This window comes from Rhinopithecus bieti, unplaced genomic scaffold (assembly GCF_001698545.2).
Source record: "Rhinopithecus bieti isolate Rb0 unplaced genomic scaffold, ASM169854v2 scaffold_18921, whole genome shotgun sequence".
Classification (NCBI taxonomy): domain Eukaryota; kingdom Metazoa; phylum Chordata; class Mammalia; order Primates; family Cercopithecidae; genus Rhinopithecus; species Rhinopithecus bieti.
The window spans coordinates 3,190,434-3,205,889 of NW_016810178.1; the positions used below are offsets into that span (position 1 = coordinate 3,190,434).

General features: G+C 40.5%; 1 protein-coding gene across 8 annotated transcripts in view; it reads left to right on the plus strand.

The window, feature by feature from the left end:
• Positions 1 to 8,006, plus strand: part of SYBU (syntabulin) — a 117,277-nt gene extending 109,271 nt beyond the window's left edge. For all 8 annotated transcript variants that reach the window (XM_017891532.1, XM_017891535.1, XM_017891529.1 and 5 more), the window contains 3 exons: positions 2,208 to 2,411; positions 4,198 to 4,347; positions 6,173 to 8,006. In XM_017891532.1, the coding sequence (XP_017747021.1) occupies positions 2,208 to 2,411; positions 4,198 to 4,347; positions 6,173 to 7,280 (1,462 nt within the window). In that variant the 3' untranslated portion in view covers positions 7,281 to 8,006. The remainder of the gene's footprint in view (positions 1 to 2,207; positions 2,412 to 4,197; positions 4,348 to 6,172) is intronic.
• Positions 8,007 to 15,456: the final 7,450 nt, after the last annotated feature.

The following is a 15,456-nucleotide window of genomic DNA, read 5'->3' on the forward strand; positions in this document are numbered from 1 at the left end:
GGTCACAGAAGGTCCTCAGTGGCAGTTAACTCGTAATAAAATTCCCCAGATCAAAATATAGGACAACTCTTTACATTCCCGCCTAACGTGTAATAGTTAATCGTCCATATTTCTCATAATCAGATTAAGAAATAGTCTGGTTGATGCCAGAATTAGAACTGAAGCATGGAAAAGAAAATGCACACCAGGCTACATGTTCCTTTCAGCTACTCATGAAGTTCTTTCTACCATGGGCTGCTGAAGTTGGTTTTGTCACAAAGCCATCAGCCCATCTGTTCCATATAAAGTGTCCTCACGAAGAGAAGAGCGGCATTCATTTGGATGATTTCAAAAGGAAGGAACTTTAACTTTAGAACTAGGTTACGTTTTATTTATGTATGGTTTGCAAGGTTGACAGCCAGTTGAAATTATATTTGATTGTAAATAAGTAATCATGGTTTCGAAGCCAAGTATACCCACACGCACACTTGCATTCACATTTACACACATTTCTCATTAAGATGTCAGTTGGATACAGTTGTCATTACAATTGCAAAGAAAGGATTGTCAGAAAGCAGTACTACTATATGAAAGCTATCTTGTTTTCTCTCTCTCTCTCTTTTTTTTTTTTTTTTTTTGCCATCAAGTAATATTCCTGACATAGAATTTTTATCCTGTTTAAGTAATTTCAACATTCTCAAGATGCTTCCTTACACTAGTGGGTGTCAAATCTCTCTAACAGGATTAACGGTGAAGTTTGAAAAAGTTTATTCTCTAATAATACTCTACAGTTGAGTCACCCTTAATAGCTTGTGGAATGTACTCACATGCATTCTTTGGTTTGATTTTCACATCAATTCTGTGAGGAAGGTAGGAAAGGTGTGTGTGTGTGTGTGTGTGTGTGTGTGTGTGTGTGTGTGTGTGTGTTTTGATCCCCATGTTAAGTGGCTCACTTGCCTAAGTTCCTACTAAGTGGCAGTGCCAATGACTCACACCTGGTTTATTTACTTAGCAGTCCTTTAGGGAACACTTACCATGTATCAAAAGTAGGAGGGTAGAAAGAACAGGCTGTTCCTGCCCTCAAGGATGCCCTAGGCTAGCAGGAAGGACAAATAAGTATGCAGTTGTGATGCCATGTGATAAGTCCAATGGTAGAAGTTTGCACAGAGTTTTAGAGAGCATTAAGAAGTGCCCCTACACTGGCCTAGGAAAGAAAGAATATAGAGAAGGCTCTTTAGCTTAGGTTCCCATCAGTCTCAAAGTAGGAAATATCCTGGTATCCAGGGGCTTAGGGAAGGGAGCAGGAGAACATTCTAAGCAGAGGAGATTATGAGTTCAAAAACCTAAGGATGGTCAAGCATGGATCCTTCAGGAAACTGTAAGTCATTTGGAATGCTGTAGTACAGAGGGAGGAGGGAGGAGTGGTGGAGGATGGGGTTGGGTGGAGTGGTGGGATTGGACCTTGTGAACCATCTTAAGGAGGTTGGCCTTTGTTCTGGGGTCAGTGGGGAACCATGGCAAGGCTTTGAGGAGGACATTGAATCAGACTCCGTTTTGAAAGGCCACTCCAGCCACAAGCCAACCTTCTACTGGAGGGAGCAAAGCAAGAGGCAGGAGAACCAAGATGGGGCTGTTACAGTATTTCAGCAGTTAAATGACAAAGGTTGTCTTAAGTCATTGGGGCTAGAAAGAAATGAAAAAAAAAATTTAAGTGATCAAAATTACCAATGATGCATTTATGCATGCTCTTTTTATCTGCCCTGTTTTCTCCTCCTCCTTTATGTGCTACCACCTTCACCCATCCTCCAAATGAGCCACATTAATTTTCTTACCCTGACGTGAACCAAACGCAAATATTTCTAAACTGAAACAGGTGGACTAGAACAAAAACCACATCTTGAAAACAGCGTCCAAAATAAACCTGAGCTAAATCAATATTCTACATTGTGTATGTTCTTAGCAGGCTATTGGGTGTAATCCAAAACAAGCTTTATGGCCAGAAACTATTTGAAAGAACAACAGAGGGAGAGGTTGCTTGTGCTGATGACACAGGGCGAGAAAATACCAGGCAGGTGGGAAGAAGGCCACTCCAAAGGAAAGTCTACATGAATAATTGTATTGCCCCTTTCAACTCTATAAATTGGATTTCCTTAGATTTAGGGAGTAAGACATTAGCCCTTGGGCATCTGTAGCCCCAAGGATTTTAACATTTTTCATGCTTTTCCCAGTCGAGGTCCTCATGGGCGGAGTAATGGAGCTTCGTCACACAAGCCTGGCAGCAGCCCATCATCCCCACGGGAAAAGGACCTTCTGTCCATGCTGTGCAGGAATCAGCTGAGCCCTGTCAATATCCATCCCAGTTATGCACCTTCCTCCCCAAGCAGTAGCAACTCAGGCTCCTACAAAGGAAGCGACTGTAGCCCCATCATGAGGTGAGTCCTGTTTACTTAATTCATGTGTCTTAGTTTGTCCTACTTGGTAAGATTTTCTTTTAAAAAGAAAATAAGGGTTATACAACTCTTGATCCCTTGCCTGATTCTATAACAAGACACTGCACTTTTCTTTCCGACATTCGGCTGATTCTTCAAGGGTTGCTGCAGAAAGAGCACAAGCCACAATTTCTAACAAGGCGCAGCAATCTAAGCAGTTCCTGGATAGGGAGAGAAAATGCCACAGAGGCAGCAGGAGGCTGAGGCAGAAGAATTTCTTGAACCTGGGAGGCAGAGGTTCCAGTGAACCAAGATCACGCCACTGAACTCCAGCTTGGGCAACAGAGCAAGACTCCATCTCAAACAAACAAACAAACAAACAAAAACAACTTAAGATGATTCTGTAGGCACCTGTTGCTACAGGGGTGTGTGAAAGGTGGGGAGGGGTCCAACTCAGTCTGGAACGATCCAGGGAGGCCTCCCTGAGAAAGTGAAGTGGAATTGAGGTCTGAAGAGCAAGCAAGAAGTTAATTCATATGAGGTTATAGGGAGTGTGGAGCAGAAAGAAGGAACTGCATTTCCAAAGAGGCCATGACAGGAGGACTGGACGGTGGGTATGGACACAGGTCATCTTGGAGGCAGGCAGGTGCTCAGGTTGCTGGCAGCACAGTGGCTGGAACTGGGTCCAGAGTCAGGGAAGGAGCTGGCCGCCTTCCTCCTTCAGCCTTCTTCCTGCTGGGCATCCCTATTCTCGTCAGTCAGCTCTCTTACAGCAGAGATTCCCAGCTCCCAGCCAGGCCCGAGAGGGGCCAAGATTCCAGCAAGGGCTGTTTTGTAAAACATTGAGCCTCTCTTACAAAACACACTGGGGAGAGTTAAGTAGAGGAAGAAACTTCTTCCCTTCAGAAGAAGGACCTTTCCATTTCCTCCAAACTGGCATACTCACAGCAGGGATTGATTTTAGAACAACTTGCATTCAGCAAATAGCCATCAGGATCTTTAGGCAGTGGCACACTGTGCGGAAAGTTAGGTCATCTTGCTTGCTTCCTTCTCTTCTGCCCAGGCCTATCCCCTGACCCTCACCCATTGTGCTGCATGGTACTCTGAACTGACAGCTCAGGCATCTGGACAATGGTGCATTATTTTGCATGAGAACATTCCTAAGCCACAGAAAATTCTCCTCCTCCACTGTCCCTATTCTCTCCATAAGTACACCAATACCGCCTTCAATCTTCAAAGTAATTAACAGTCCTAAGATCAGCAGTTCTAGTACAGCTCACCTTCTGAAGTGACGTCAGCCATTATTGAGGCTTAAGACCCCAGCACATAGTTGACATTCCTTCTCAAGCTGTTAGCTGTGTCTGGGTCAATGTGGGTGGCTATAACAAAGTACCCTAGACGTTGGTCCATATCTTTCAAGAATCATGGGCTACATACTGCAGGGTTAGGTCTGAGATCAGGGTGGCAGCAAGGTCTGGTTCTGGGGAGGGTTGTCTTCTGGGTTGCAGACTGCTCACCTCTTAGTGTAACCTCACAGGGTGTAAAAAGAAAGCTAGAAAGCTCTCTGGGGTTCCTTTTATAAGAGCACTAATCCCATTTATGAAGGCTCCACCCTTATGAGCTAATTCCCAAAGTCCTCACCACCTAATACCATCATATTGGGGTAAGAATTTCAACGTATGAATTCTGGAGGGACACAAACATTCAGTTGATAACACTCTGTGTTACTCTTCTTTTTATAGAAAAGGAAATGGCAAAAAGTAACATTTCATTACTTGGATTGTTTCAGGCGTTCCGGAAGGTACATGTCTTGCGGTGAAAATCATGGTGTCAGACCCCCAAACCCAGAGCAGTATTTGACTCCTCTGCAGCAGAAAGAGGTTACAGTGAGACACCTCAAAACCAAGCTGAAGGAATCTGAGCGCCGACTCCATGAAAGGTGAATCTGCCTTCCTTACACAGTGGGGTGTAGGACAGTTTCTTTCTCCATAAAATGAAACATGAACCCAAACTATAGAAAGATAGAAAAGAAAAAATGATTGTATTCAATTTTTGTCAAATTTTTAAATCAGCCTCTGAAAAAAGCCATTTCATAATTCTGTGTGATTTGGCTGTTTCAGGAGTTCAGGGAGACCCATCGGTTAGAGGGGATCCTTTTTGTTGTTGTTTTGCAGTGTATACAGCTTTGATGTGAAATAATCGGGTGTGTGCATGACTATTTTTAAATGGCAAAAACACGTGAGCGAACAATCCCATACTTCCAGCAGAATGGGTCACACACCATGGACCAATTAAGCCCTGTTTATATCCATGCACAAATGGATATCTGTGTGCATTGTAATTCCTGCATGCTATTTCTGTGCTGAAGGAAGGGGCTCATTGTTCTTGGCCAAGTGTTAAGGTTGGAAAAAAAAAGAAAAAAAAAGCCCATGCTTAAGAGATCTTATCTGAGGGAGAAGACTTTTGACATCTGGGCAGCAGGCCAGTTTTTCCGCTTGATGGTTTTCCCTTGGAACATTTTGGAACAGACCAGGAAAGCTCTGACCAGGGTAGCTGTGAGCTCAGGGTGAGGGTGGCATTTGCATTCTCTAAGAGTCTGGGCTACCTGATCAGCCCAAACCTCCTCTGCTGCTGCCACAAAGAAATAGAGAAAACTCAATGACCTTGGTTGCTAAAACTGTGGGTAGATAAGGGTGCAGACTGTGAAGAAGGGACATTTTTCATCTTCCTGATTAATCTGGTTCATCATCTGTCTGAAATAGACTTGAGACCCAAACTCTCCTCTGGGGTGAGTCAGACCTTAAGTCTGGAAGTGTTTGGTCTGTGATTTGCAGTCTGTAGGAGGATTGGAGCACTCAAGGGAGGAAGGAATGTGAATGCAGTAAAACTTGGGGAAATATTCTAGCCTAAACTTAAATGAACAATATTGATGTCTCTTCATATATATGAGGATCCTGACTACCTTATCTTCATATCCACTGGGAATGTAAGGACTGACTATGAAAAAATTATATGCAAGAAAGAATTTATATTCAAAGATCCTGAAGTAGGGTTGTCCTGTGAAGGATCTAAAAAATAGGATCGATTCTCCTTAGTGTAGGATGAATTCAATATTATCCTACTTGAGAGGAGATAGAATAAGCAGCTTGTCAACATGTAAAGTCCCTGCCACATGTAGCATTTTATGATTTCAAAAATGTTTATCATTGGAATATCATCTGAACAATTTAGCAAGGCTAAAACTTATCAGTCTACCTTCTGTCTTTGATAGGTAATTAAAAGTGAACTGGCCTTTTCTTCCACAAACTATAGACATTTGGAAAGAGTAGGCTATGGAGATAGAAACAGGCTAACAGATGCTAAGATGTTCTAATAATAACATTTCAAATATTAAGGATTGAGTAGATGATAAGACTTGTAACAGTGCAATATCTGACTCATAATGGGTACTCAAAAAAATTGTGGTAGCTATTTTGATTCTGATTCTGATTACTATTATTATTTTAGCCATTTTACAATTAAAGAGAAAGTTCATGGCTAATCTCTGCCAAAGAGAAAATGTACTGTTTCTTTAAGTTTAGGCTGGAGTGTTTTCTCAAGTTTTGCTGTGTTCTCTTGAGTTCCCTGCATTCAAAACTGATTTCACATCTGTATTTCAAGTGGAAGAGTATGAGTTCTTGGCTCTGTGCCAAAACTGCCTGTTGCCCAGTTCAAAGTGATTTTATTTTATTTTTTTATTAACCATGCTTGTCTTGGCACTCTAGGGAAAGTGAAATCGTTGAGCTTAAGTCCCAGCTGGCCCGCATGCGAGAGGACTGGATTGAGGAGGAGTGCCACCGGGTAGAGGCCCAGTTGGCACTCAAAGAAGCCAGGAAAGAGATTAAACAGCTCAAACAGGTCATCGAAACCATGCGGAGCAGCTTGGTTGATAAAGATAAAGGCATTCAGAAATATTTTGTGGACATAAACATCCAAAACAAGAAGTTGGAGTCTCTCCTTCAGAGCATGGAGATGGCACACAGTGGCTCTCTGAGGGACGAACTGTGCTTAGATTTTCCGTGTGATTCCCCAGAGAAGAGTTTAACCCTCAACCCCCCTCTTGACACAATGGCAGATGGGTTATCTCTGGAAGAGCAGGTTGCTGGGGAAGGGGTTGACAGGGAGCTACTGGTGGGAGATAGCATAGCCGATGGCACAGATTTGTTTGATGAGATGGTAACAGCCACCACCACAGAATCTGGTGACCTGGAGCTTGTGCATTCCACCCCTGGGGCTAATGTCCTGGAGCTGCTGCCCATGGTCATGGGTCTGGAGGAGGGCAGTGTGGTGGTGGAGCGAGCCGTACAGACCGACGTGGTGCCCTACAGCCCCGCCATCTCGGAGCTCATTCAGAATGTGCTGCAGAAGCTCCAGGACCCCTGTCCCTCGAGCTTGGCGTCCCCTGATGAGTCTGAACCAGACTCGATGGAGAGCTTCCCAGAGTCCCTCTCTGCCTTAGTGGTTGATTTAACTCCAAGAAATCCAAACTCAGCCATCCTTTTGTCTCCCGTGGAGACCCCATCCGCCAATGTGGATGCAGAAGTTCATGCAAACCGCCTCATGAGAGAGCTGGATTTTGCAGCCTGCGTGGAAGAGAGGTTGGATGGTGTCATCCCACTGGCTCCAGGGGGCGTCGTGAGGCAGTACTGGAGCAGCAGCTTCCTGGTGGATCTCCTGGCTGTGGCTGCCCCCGTGGTCCCCACGGTTCTGTGGGCATTCAGTACTCAGAGAGGGGGAACGGATCCTGTCTATAACATCGGGGCCTTGCTCAGGGGCTGTTGCGTGGTTGCCCTGCATTCGCTCCGCCGCACCGCCTTCCATATCAAAACCTAAATAGAAGTTGTTGTTACCGTGTGCCAATGTGTCCCCATGTGGGTTGTGCCAGGTAGAGAAACAGGAGGTCGATCTGTGACGGTCTCTATTCTGTCGTTTTGCTCCTCAGTATTTGATTTGCACTATATTTAGTTGAAGCCTGTTCACTGTTTAAAGCCGGAGGTATCTTCAAAGGCATGGAGACCTGGTTCCAGTAAATGTCCCACCAGTGAGGTAGAGAAAGCATGCTCATGACCCTGCCGTGTCGTCTGAGGTACCCGTTCTTATCCTAGTGGTTCAGGAAGAGAAAATGCAGTTTGCACTTTCAAGACAGCTTCTCTAAGGCTGGCATGTTATCTCCTTGCTTTGCTTTGTGCCGTTTAAAAATGTGTAATCGTTCCAGCATTCCAATGGTCTTGTGCATAGCAGGGGACTGTAACCAAAAATAAACATGTATTTGTGTAATTGGTTTGAAAAAGTCTTGAATAGCTCTTTAGTGTCTTACTTGGGGTTGATAAGATTTGAGTGTCTGCAATTTTTTACTAAATGTAGCTACAAAGTCTTAAATGGCTTGTTTGTTCTTAAACTGTTAATTGATGAAACTGTGCATAAGTTTACAATGTACTAACTTATTTTGCTTATTATATATAGTGTTTTGTTGGAAATTGTAACCACACACTTCAGCATGATGAAAATAAAGATTAGTGTTTCCATTTAAATAAATGTTTTATCCTCCTATAAAATAATTATTTCTGTGATTTTACTTCTACATATAAGAAAGACAATGAATAGCAGATCTAACATCTTTATCAATAGGGGTCTGTAAAATTGAATTAAATTAGAAAGAGGGAAAAGTTATTAAATCAAGGTGAAGATTTCCTACCCTTACTTAAAAAGCATCATTTCTGAGCACAAGTAGCTTTATTTACTTTTAAATTGCCCATATGCTAGTTTGTCTACATGTTCATGCAGTAAGTACATCTTGTTTTCATGAACGTTGGGTTGATTTAAGCATGCTAGGTGTTCAGAAGAGGGAGAATATGGTAGTGACATACAGCTTCCTTCCCCAGAATGATAGGATGAGGGTGGGTGGCTGGGAACGGATGAGAAGGTATTTGATCTGTGTTCATCTAGTGCTTACACCAAAATTTTGAGATTAGTATTTTATACACGTAAGAGAGCTAAGCCTCGAAGAGGAAAAATGTTCAGGATCTCAGAGCTCATCTCTCCAGAAGCCATGATTTCAAGTGTCTGCAAAAGCAAATGCCTTTTCTACTTTGCCACACAAAGGGAAGAGGCTGGAAAATACCCTAAGTCCTCATCCAGAAACTCTTCTTCCATAGCACTTACCACCTTTAAACATACCACTCTTTTACTTACAATGTCTTGGTTATTACCCATCTTTCCCACTAAGATATTAGCTCCATGAGGGCAAGGATCTGTGTTCTGTTCACAGGTGTATGTCAAGAACCTAGAACAAATGAAATAATAAGACTTAGAATTTGATAGCACAACAGGGAACCTATAATCAGTAATAATTTAATTGCATATATTAAAATAATTAAAAGTATAATTGGATTGTTTTTAACACAAAGGATGCTTGAGGGGATGAATACCCCATCTTTCATGATGTGACTATTACACGCACATTGCATGCCTGTACCAAAATCTCATGAGCCCTATATAGACATATACTGGGGATGCCCAAAATATTTTAAAAAATATTTTAATTTTCTAAAAACAAAATTTAAAAATAACTTAATACAGTACCTGGTACACAGTGGAAAGTCTAAAAATTGCTGTTGAATGAATGAATTAATCCAGCAAATACCAGGTACTCCGATGCTAACTGGGCACTTTCCAGGATGGGTCTTAAATAGTGAAGGAGACAGACAAGGTTTCTGTCCTCAGGAAGCTTACGTTCTGTGTCTGTGAGGGACACAACATGCCATCAAACAAAAGATGGTTTCAGATAGTGGTAAATGCCTCAAAGGAAATAAGGTGTTTTGACCAAGTGTGGCAGAGGTGAAAATAAGGGACACATCTCTGAAGAAATAACGTTGGTGGGAATGGATGAAAAAGAGTCAATCATGAGAAAATATGGGACAAAATCTTGTTGCAAAAGCAACAAATTCAAAGGCCATCAGATAGAACGGGCTCACCATGTGACAGGAGCATCCTGGAGGTCAGTGTGGCTGGAGCAGAGTGAGAAGGAAAGAGAAAGTTGGAGTAGACAGGAAGCTGCTTCATATGGGGTCACATAAACCATGGTAGAGGTTTCAGTTTATTCAGGGACACCATTTAGGGGTCTATTGTAATGTCCAGATGAGAGATGATGCCAATTTCGAGGTGGAAGTAGATAAAGAGATTAAGTTGAATAATTACATATATAGCTTGAAGATAGAGCTAATGTGATTTGCTGATGGATTAAATGTGGAGTAAGGAAAAGAAAAAAAAATAGGGGTGACTCAGGTGTTTGGCTTGAGCAATTGGATCAATGGTGGCCGTATTTGCTCAGAATGGGAAGAGTTCAAGAGAAACAAGTTTGGGAAAATAAAACTGAAATGTCTATTAAAATATCTATGTGGAGGCATCAAGAGTAACTGCATATATAAATGTGAAAATCAAGGGAGCTGTCAGGAGTAGAGTTGTAACATTGAACCTTTCTGGCATTTGTGTGGTAATTAAAACCACGGGAACAAATGAGGTCATCCAGGAAGAGTGTAGAGAAGGAAAAAAGGTCAAAAATGGATTTCTGAGGTACTTCCACATTTAGGTAGAGGTAGAGGATGAAGAACCAACAAAACAGCCAGAGAAATAACAGCCCAAAATGTAAGAGCAAAACTTGGTGACTAGCAGTATAAAAACCAAGAGAAGAGAGTAATTCAAGAAGAATGGAGCAGTCAATTGTGTTGAAGTCCTACCAAGAGACTGAGTAGTAATATGAGAATCGTTACATATTCACTAGCTTTGACAGCAAGGTCTTAGTGACTGTGTCAAGATCAGTCCTTGGAGAAATGGGGATGGAAGGCCACTTGGAGCAGGTTGAAGAGTGACTGAAAGAGAGAAAGTGGAAAGAAATATGTGCTGCTGATTTTTTTTTAAGTTTTACAGTGAAGGAGAATAGGAAATTGAGTGGTAGTTAAAAGGAGATATAAGGTCAAAGGTTAATTTTTTAATATTGAGAAGAGACAGAACATGTTTGTATGCTTTTGTGATCGGGTCAATGAAGAGAAACAAATTAATGACAGAGGAGGGAATAAAATAAGAAAAAATTATAAATTAATTGAGGAAGGAGAGCCCTTGAAAAGAAGGGATAGGATCCAGGGCATGGGAATACGTGTGTGAGGAGAGATGGTTTGTCTCTGATAGGACATTTCTACTGGAATACACACACACGTGTCTCAAGCACACACATTTGTATTTACACGTCTTGCAGCTCTCGTCAGCAGTAGAAGGATTTGTTTGAAATGGAAGGGAAACTATTTCTGGAGGTGAATAATCGGAAGTGTCCCGAAATAATGAGCCATGCTGACTCAGGTCCCTTCCTGTAGTCCTGCCCAGATCAATACTTAGACACTGGTATCTTCCTTAAAGTCCCTCCTTGTGCTTATTTTAAGTCATTGCTAAGAGCATTTTTACTTAAAAAAAAAAAAGCCTGTTTTGAGTATCTGCTTGTTTCCATATAAACAAATATAACTACACAAACTCAGCATTGTTCTTCATCAATTCAAGTTGGAGGGAAAGGATAGACTCTGGTTAGAAAGAATTCTCTACAAACCACAAATATTTATTAATTGTCAGATTGGATGCAGCTGATCACCAATAGCAAACAGTTTTATTGTCTTAATGTCCTATATCCTCCTTTACATAAACCAAAAGATTCAACCAACCATTGGAGACACTGGACAACCCCTCACCCTCCCTCTCCTCCTTCTTCAGGGTTTCAGCTGTATAATCTGTGGAAAATTACTGCTTTTATTCAGAACAGTCTCTCACAAATGAGTCCCTTGGAGTAAATAAAAGATGGAACATGTTTGCCTTTTGGAAGCCCAAGGCATTGGCTGGTTTTGTGGACAGGATGATCTGATTCCATTAGAAAGAAGTGCCTCGAAGTTGCTTTCAGTAATTTGAGTGCCTGTGATGTACAAACAGGCAGGAAAATGGAAAAAACAAGAACAATCCCACTCTATTGAACAAATTGCTGTCCCATCAAAGCAAATGTTAAACATTTCCTACAGTTACGTGTGCAAACATTCCAATTTATAAGAAAAGATTTTTCCCAAAGGGATATGTTGACCTTTCCAAGTTGAGCTGTTCAGAAAAGAGGGAAAAAAATGCAAGGCACTCAGATGCCAAGCGTTTCTGACATTTGTGGCAGAAGAAAAAGGAAGTCTGTAATTTGCATTTATCATTTGCCCTGCCTAAGTAGTGGTTGGGTCTGATATGTCTTCCTCTTGAGGGTTTTTCATTTTGAAAGATTTGGGGTAGTTTCCCATTTCCATTTTGGGTCAGTGAGCACTTGAAAAAATTTTATTTCCTTCCAATCTTGCCGGCAAAATGTGCACAATGAGGCAGTAGCCTAGGAAATTAATAGTTTATAACAAATCTTGAAAGAATGTCATCAGACTCTCAATTGTCCTGAACAAAAACAATTAGAAAGTCCAAACAGAATAAAACAGGCTTGTATCAGGTAATTATTTTAAACCCACTGGATGCACTGCTGTGACCACTAATTTTCCCACAATCATAATGATTGTTATAATGGTTACCATACCTTCAAAGAATTTTAAAATTTAAAAAAGGTTTAAGTGCTACTTAAAAGTTTTTGTTAGAAGATTGAAATATTTTTAGTAGCATTCAAGTTTGTTAAAAGATGTACAACTTTAACATGTATTTTACACATTTTAAAACTCCAATATATAAAACACATACAAATGAACATACAGGCTGGAAGCCCTGCCACTGACCTCCCCTTACCCGCTGCGTGGGTCCTGGTATTACTTCTGAGAATGACTTGCATGTCATTTCCCTATATACCAGGTTCTTTGAAAACTTCCAGTTCACGTAAGATCTCATGTATGAAAGCTGTTAATTGAAATACTGCTCTGGTTAATGCTGAAGATATGTTTCTCTATTGCCCTAAATAAGGAATGCTTAACAGAATTGTTTTCTAAACCTTTGTTACAAAATTTGTCTGCCAGTGCTCTATTGGTCTAACTATGAAGAGGACCTCATTCTCTCTCCCTCAGATTATAGAAGCCATGTAAGTATCTGGGACTATCATGATACATATAAGATGACGATGTATTATAAAATCAAGTCTGACTCACCTTGTGAATATTAAAAGTAGGTACCATGGCTTCTCTAATTTGATGGTGAAGAACCTCCTTCCCCTTCCTCACAATTAAATAACTCACAGTGTTTGAAATGGTTTGCCAGCCTCACTTTCTACAGTAAACAATAGGTGCTGGCATTTTAAACTGACCTTTAATTCTTCTGAATCAGCACATTATTTCTAGCTTGTTGGTTGTATACAAAAAATGAAAAATGAAAGCAGACAATAATTTTTACATCTCCCACTGGAAGTTGCACACGGACAAGTTTTAAAAATGATCGCCCATGCACTGTCTCACTCTATAAGGGCTCCTTCTAATCAAGACAGATTAGGTAATTACGAGGTTCAGATGCACTGCAGAACCTCACAAAGCTATAAAAGCACTTGTATTTTCACATTTTAAACTTAAATGTGACAAGTTATCTGTATTCTTATGCACATCTTCACTTAGCACTGCAATAAAACGCTGAGTTAATTTCAGAGGCCACTATATCTGATGATGGCGTTTTCTCCATAAAACAGGTAAGCATTGCGTTTACTCAGGAATAGTCAACAGGTTTGGAAATGGCATTGCTGTATAAGAATTCAAATTAAGGTTTGAATATTTTAACAAATAAAACTAATTATGGGCAGCAGTTAATATCTTATAAAGAGCCAAAATTGTTCCAAGAATAAGTCAACATACTGATCAGAGTATGTCCTTTGAATTTTCTACACAAGGAGATGTTCTCTTCTGTGCCATTCATTCTCTAAACCAAAACCTAAAGACACTCGCTAATAACTGACAAGGTCAGGGACAGTTTGTAGCAGGAAGGCCTCTAGGTACAATACTGGTCTGCACATGCATAGAACCTGTGGTCTTGACCTCATTATAATTATGACCCCATCAAGTGAGCTAATTGACTTATTTCTGCACATGTGTGAATATAAACCATATTTCATTTTGCCTTATCTGACCCAAATGAACTGCAAATACGTAATTATATGGCACTGATATTCAACTACAGTTGTCATTTACATGAAAATAAAAACCAAGCTAATTTTCTTCATATTTATTAAATTACTAGAAAACACAAATTGGTATTATCTTCTATAATTTGTAATGTTATCTTCATTAAGAACTAGGAGAAACTTTAAAAGGCTTTTTGGCAGCTCAAAGTTCCATCAAGAGAGGCCTTAGAAATCATAGTCCACATAGACTACTGATTAACCACTATTATAACCTCCTCTCAAAGGCTGCTATTTTCCATCCCATTAATCAAGTACACAATTTATTTTCTAAGCCTTGGTTTCCTTATATGTGAAATAAGGGTAGTATCTCTCTTACAAGATTGCTAAGAGTCATTGATATAATTAATCAAACACTCAGACTTACAATAAATGTTCTGTCTTGCTAAATTTCAAGTTCAACTTAAAAGTGTGTATAAAATACTTCAAAATTAGGCAACTTCTCCCACTCTTTGCCAATACCACTGAATGGTGAGATGTGGGAAGTATACAGGGCCTCATACTAACTTCCAACTATTGAGTGCTTATACTGAACACTTACGTACAGTCTCAATCCTTACAACCACCATTTGCATTTAAAAGACTTGCAAACTCTGGCAATATGTTTAATGCTGTACTATCTCTACAGAAGCTCTAAGAACTCTGGGAACCTCTCAGAGCTGGTGTGATCTGATCAATGTACGTAAGGAAAGCATCTACAGAAAGACTCCCTGAAAGGAAGTCCCCTGAAAGGGAAGGCTGGGATAATCTTGGACTGGCTGCAGACTTTCAGTGAGCTTCTCTGTAAAAGTTTCCACTGGTGAATGAGCAGTGTCAGCAGGGGGTATAAAAGGATAGAAACAAATGTGTTGTATGAGGGTAAAAGATGGTCAAGGAGGTCCCTAGAATAGAGTGTTTCTTTCAAGCTATAGATGATCGAAGGTGTCTGGTGAAAAAGCATTTTACTAGCTCTCAAAACTTACTCTGGTTATTGAGTATGCCCAATGGTCATGACCAAGAGGGATGGAAGATAAAAAGTAGAAGGCAATGTAAAAAAATCAAAATACAGTTGAGTACAAAAGGAGTGCCTAGCTATTGCTGTAAGCTTGGGATAGTTTTGGTTACATTAAAGTGAAAGGAATTACACAAAGAAAAAAATAAATCTCTTCATATTGTACTAGGACAGATCAGTTCAAATTTTTAAAAAACTATGTAAATGACAAAAACAATTGTATTAGCTACTAAATATGCTCTTCATGAACCTATTATGTTCTTCAGCCCTCCAGTTCACCTGAGAGGGTATAAGCTCCTTCCCTGGAACAATCTGTAGGCTTTAGTCCACTCCCAACCTCCAGCATGGATCCATTCAGAACTTTAACTGTCATGTTTGCTTACACACCTAAAGATTTCCTTTGAGCAAGGGGCTTAATGAGTATGAAAATCATTGTTGTATTATTCCAAATCTGAACTTCATAGGATCAAACAAGATGAGTATGTTAGCTCTGACTGGCTCAAACCATCCTTTAGGAAACATACCATTCTCAACAAAATTCAAGCTTTTGGAACACTGACTATGGTTAGGTTTACACCATGGTGGTAGCTTGTAGTGTTGGAAGCTCGATCTAGATGCTGGTTTCTCTAGGTACCTTCTGCCCAGTCATCAATCTTCATCAAGAAACAACCTAGAAATAATCACCCAGAGGCCAGTGCATGTCAAAACTGAGAAATTTGGATGCAGAATTTAAAATTTTCAGTTCTAAAATATCAACTCAAGTAAACATGCTACAGGAAATGGCTAGAAACCATGAAATTACATTAAAAAAAAAAAAAACACACAAGGTAAGTTTCACGTGTCTTTGATTACTTGTTATC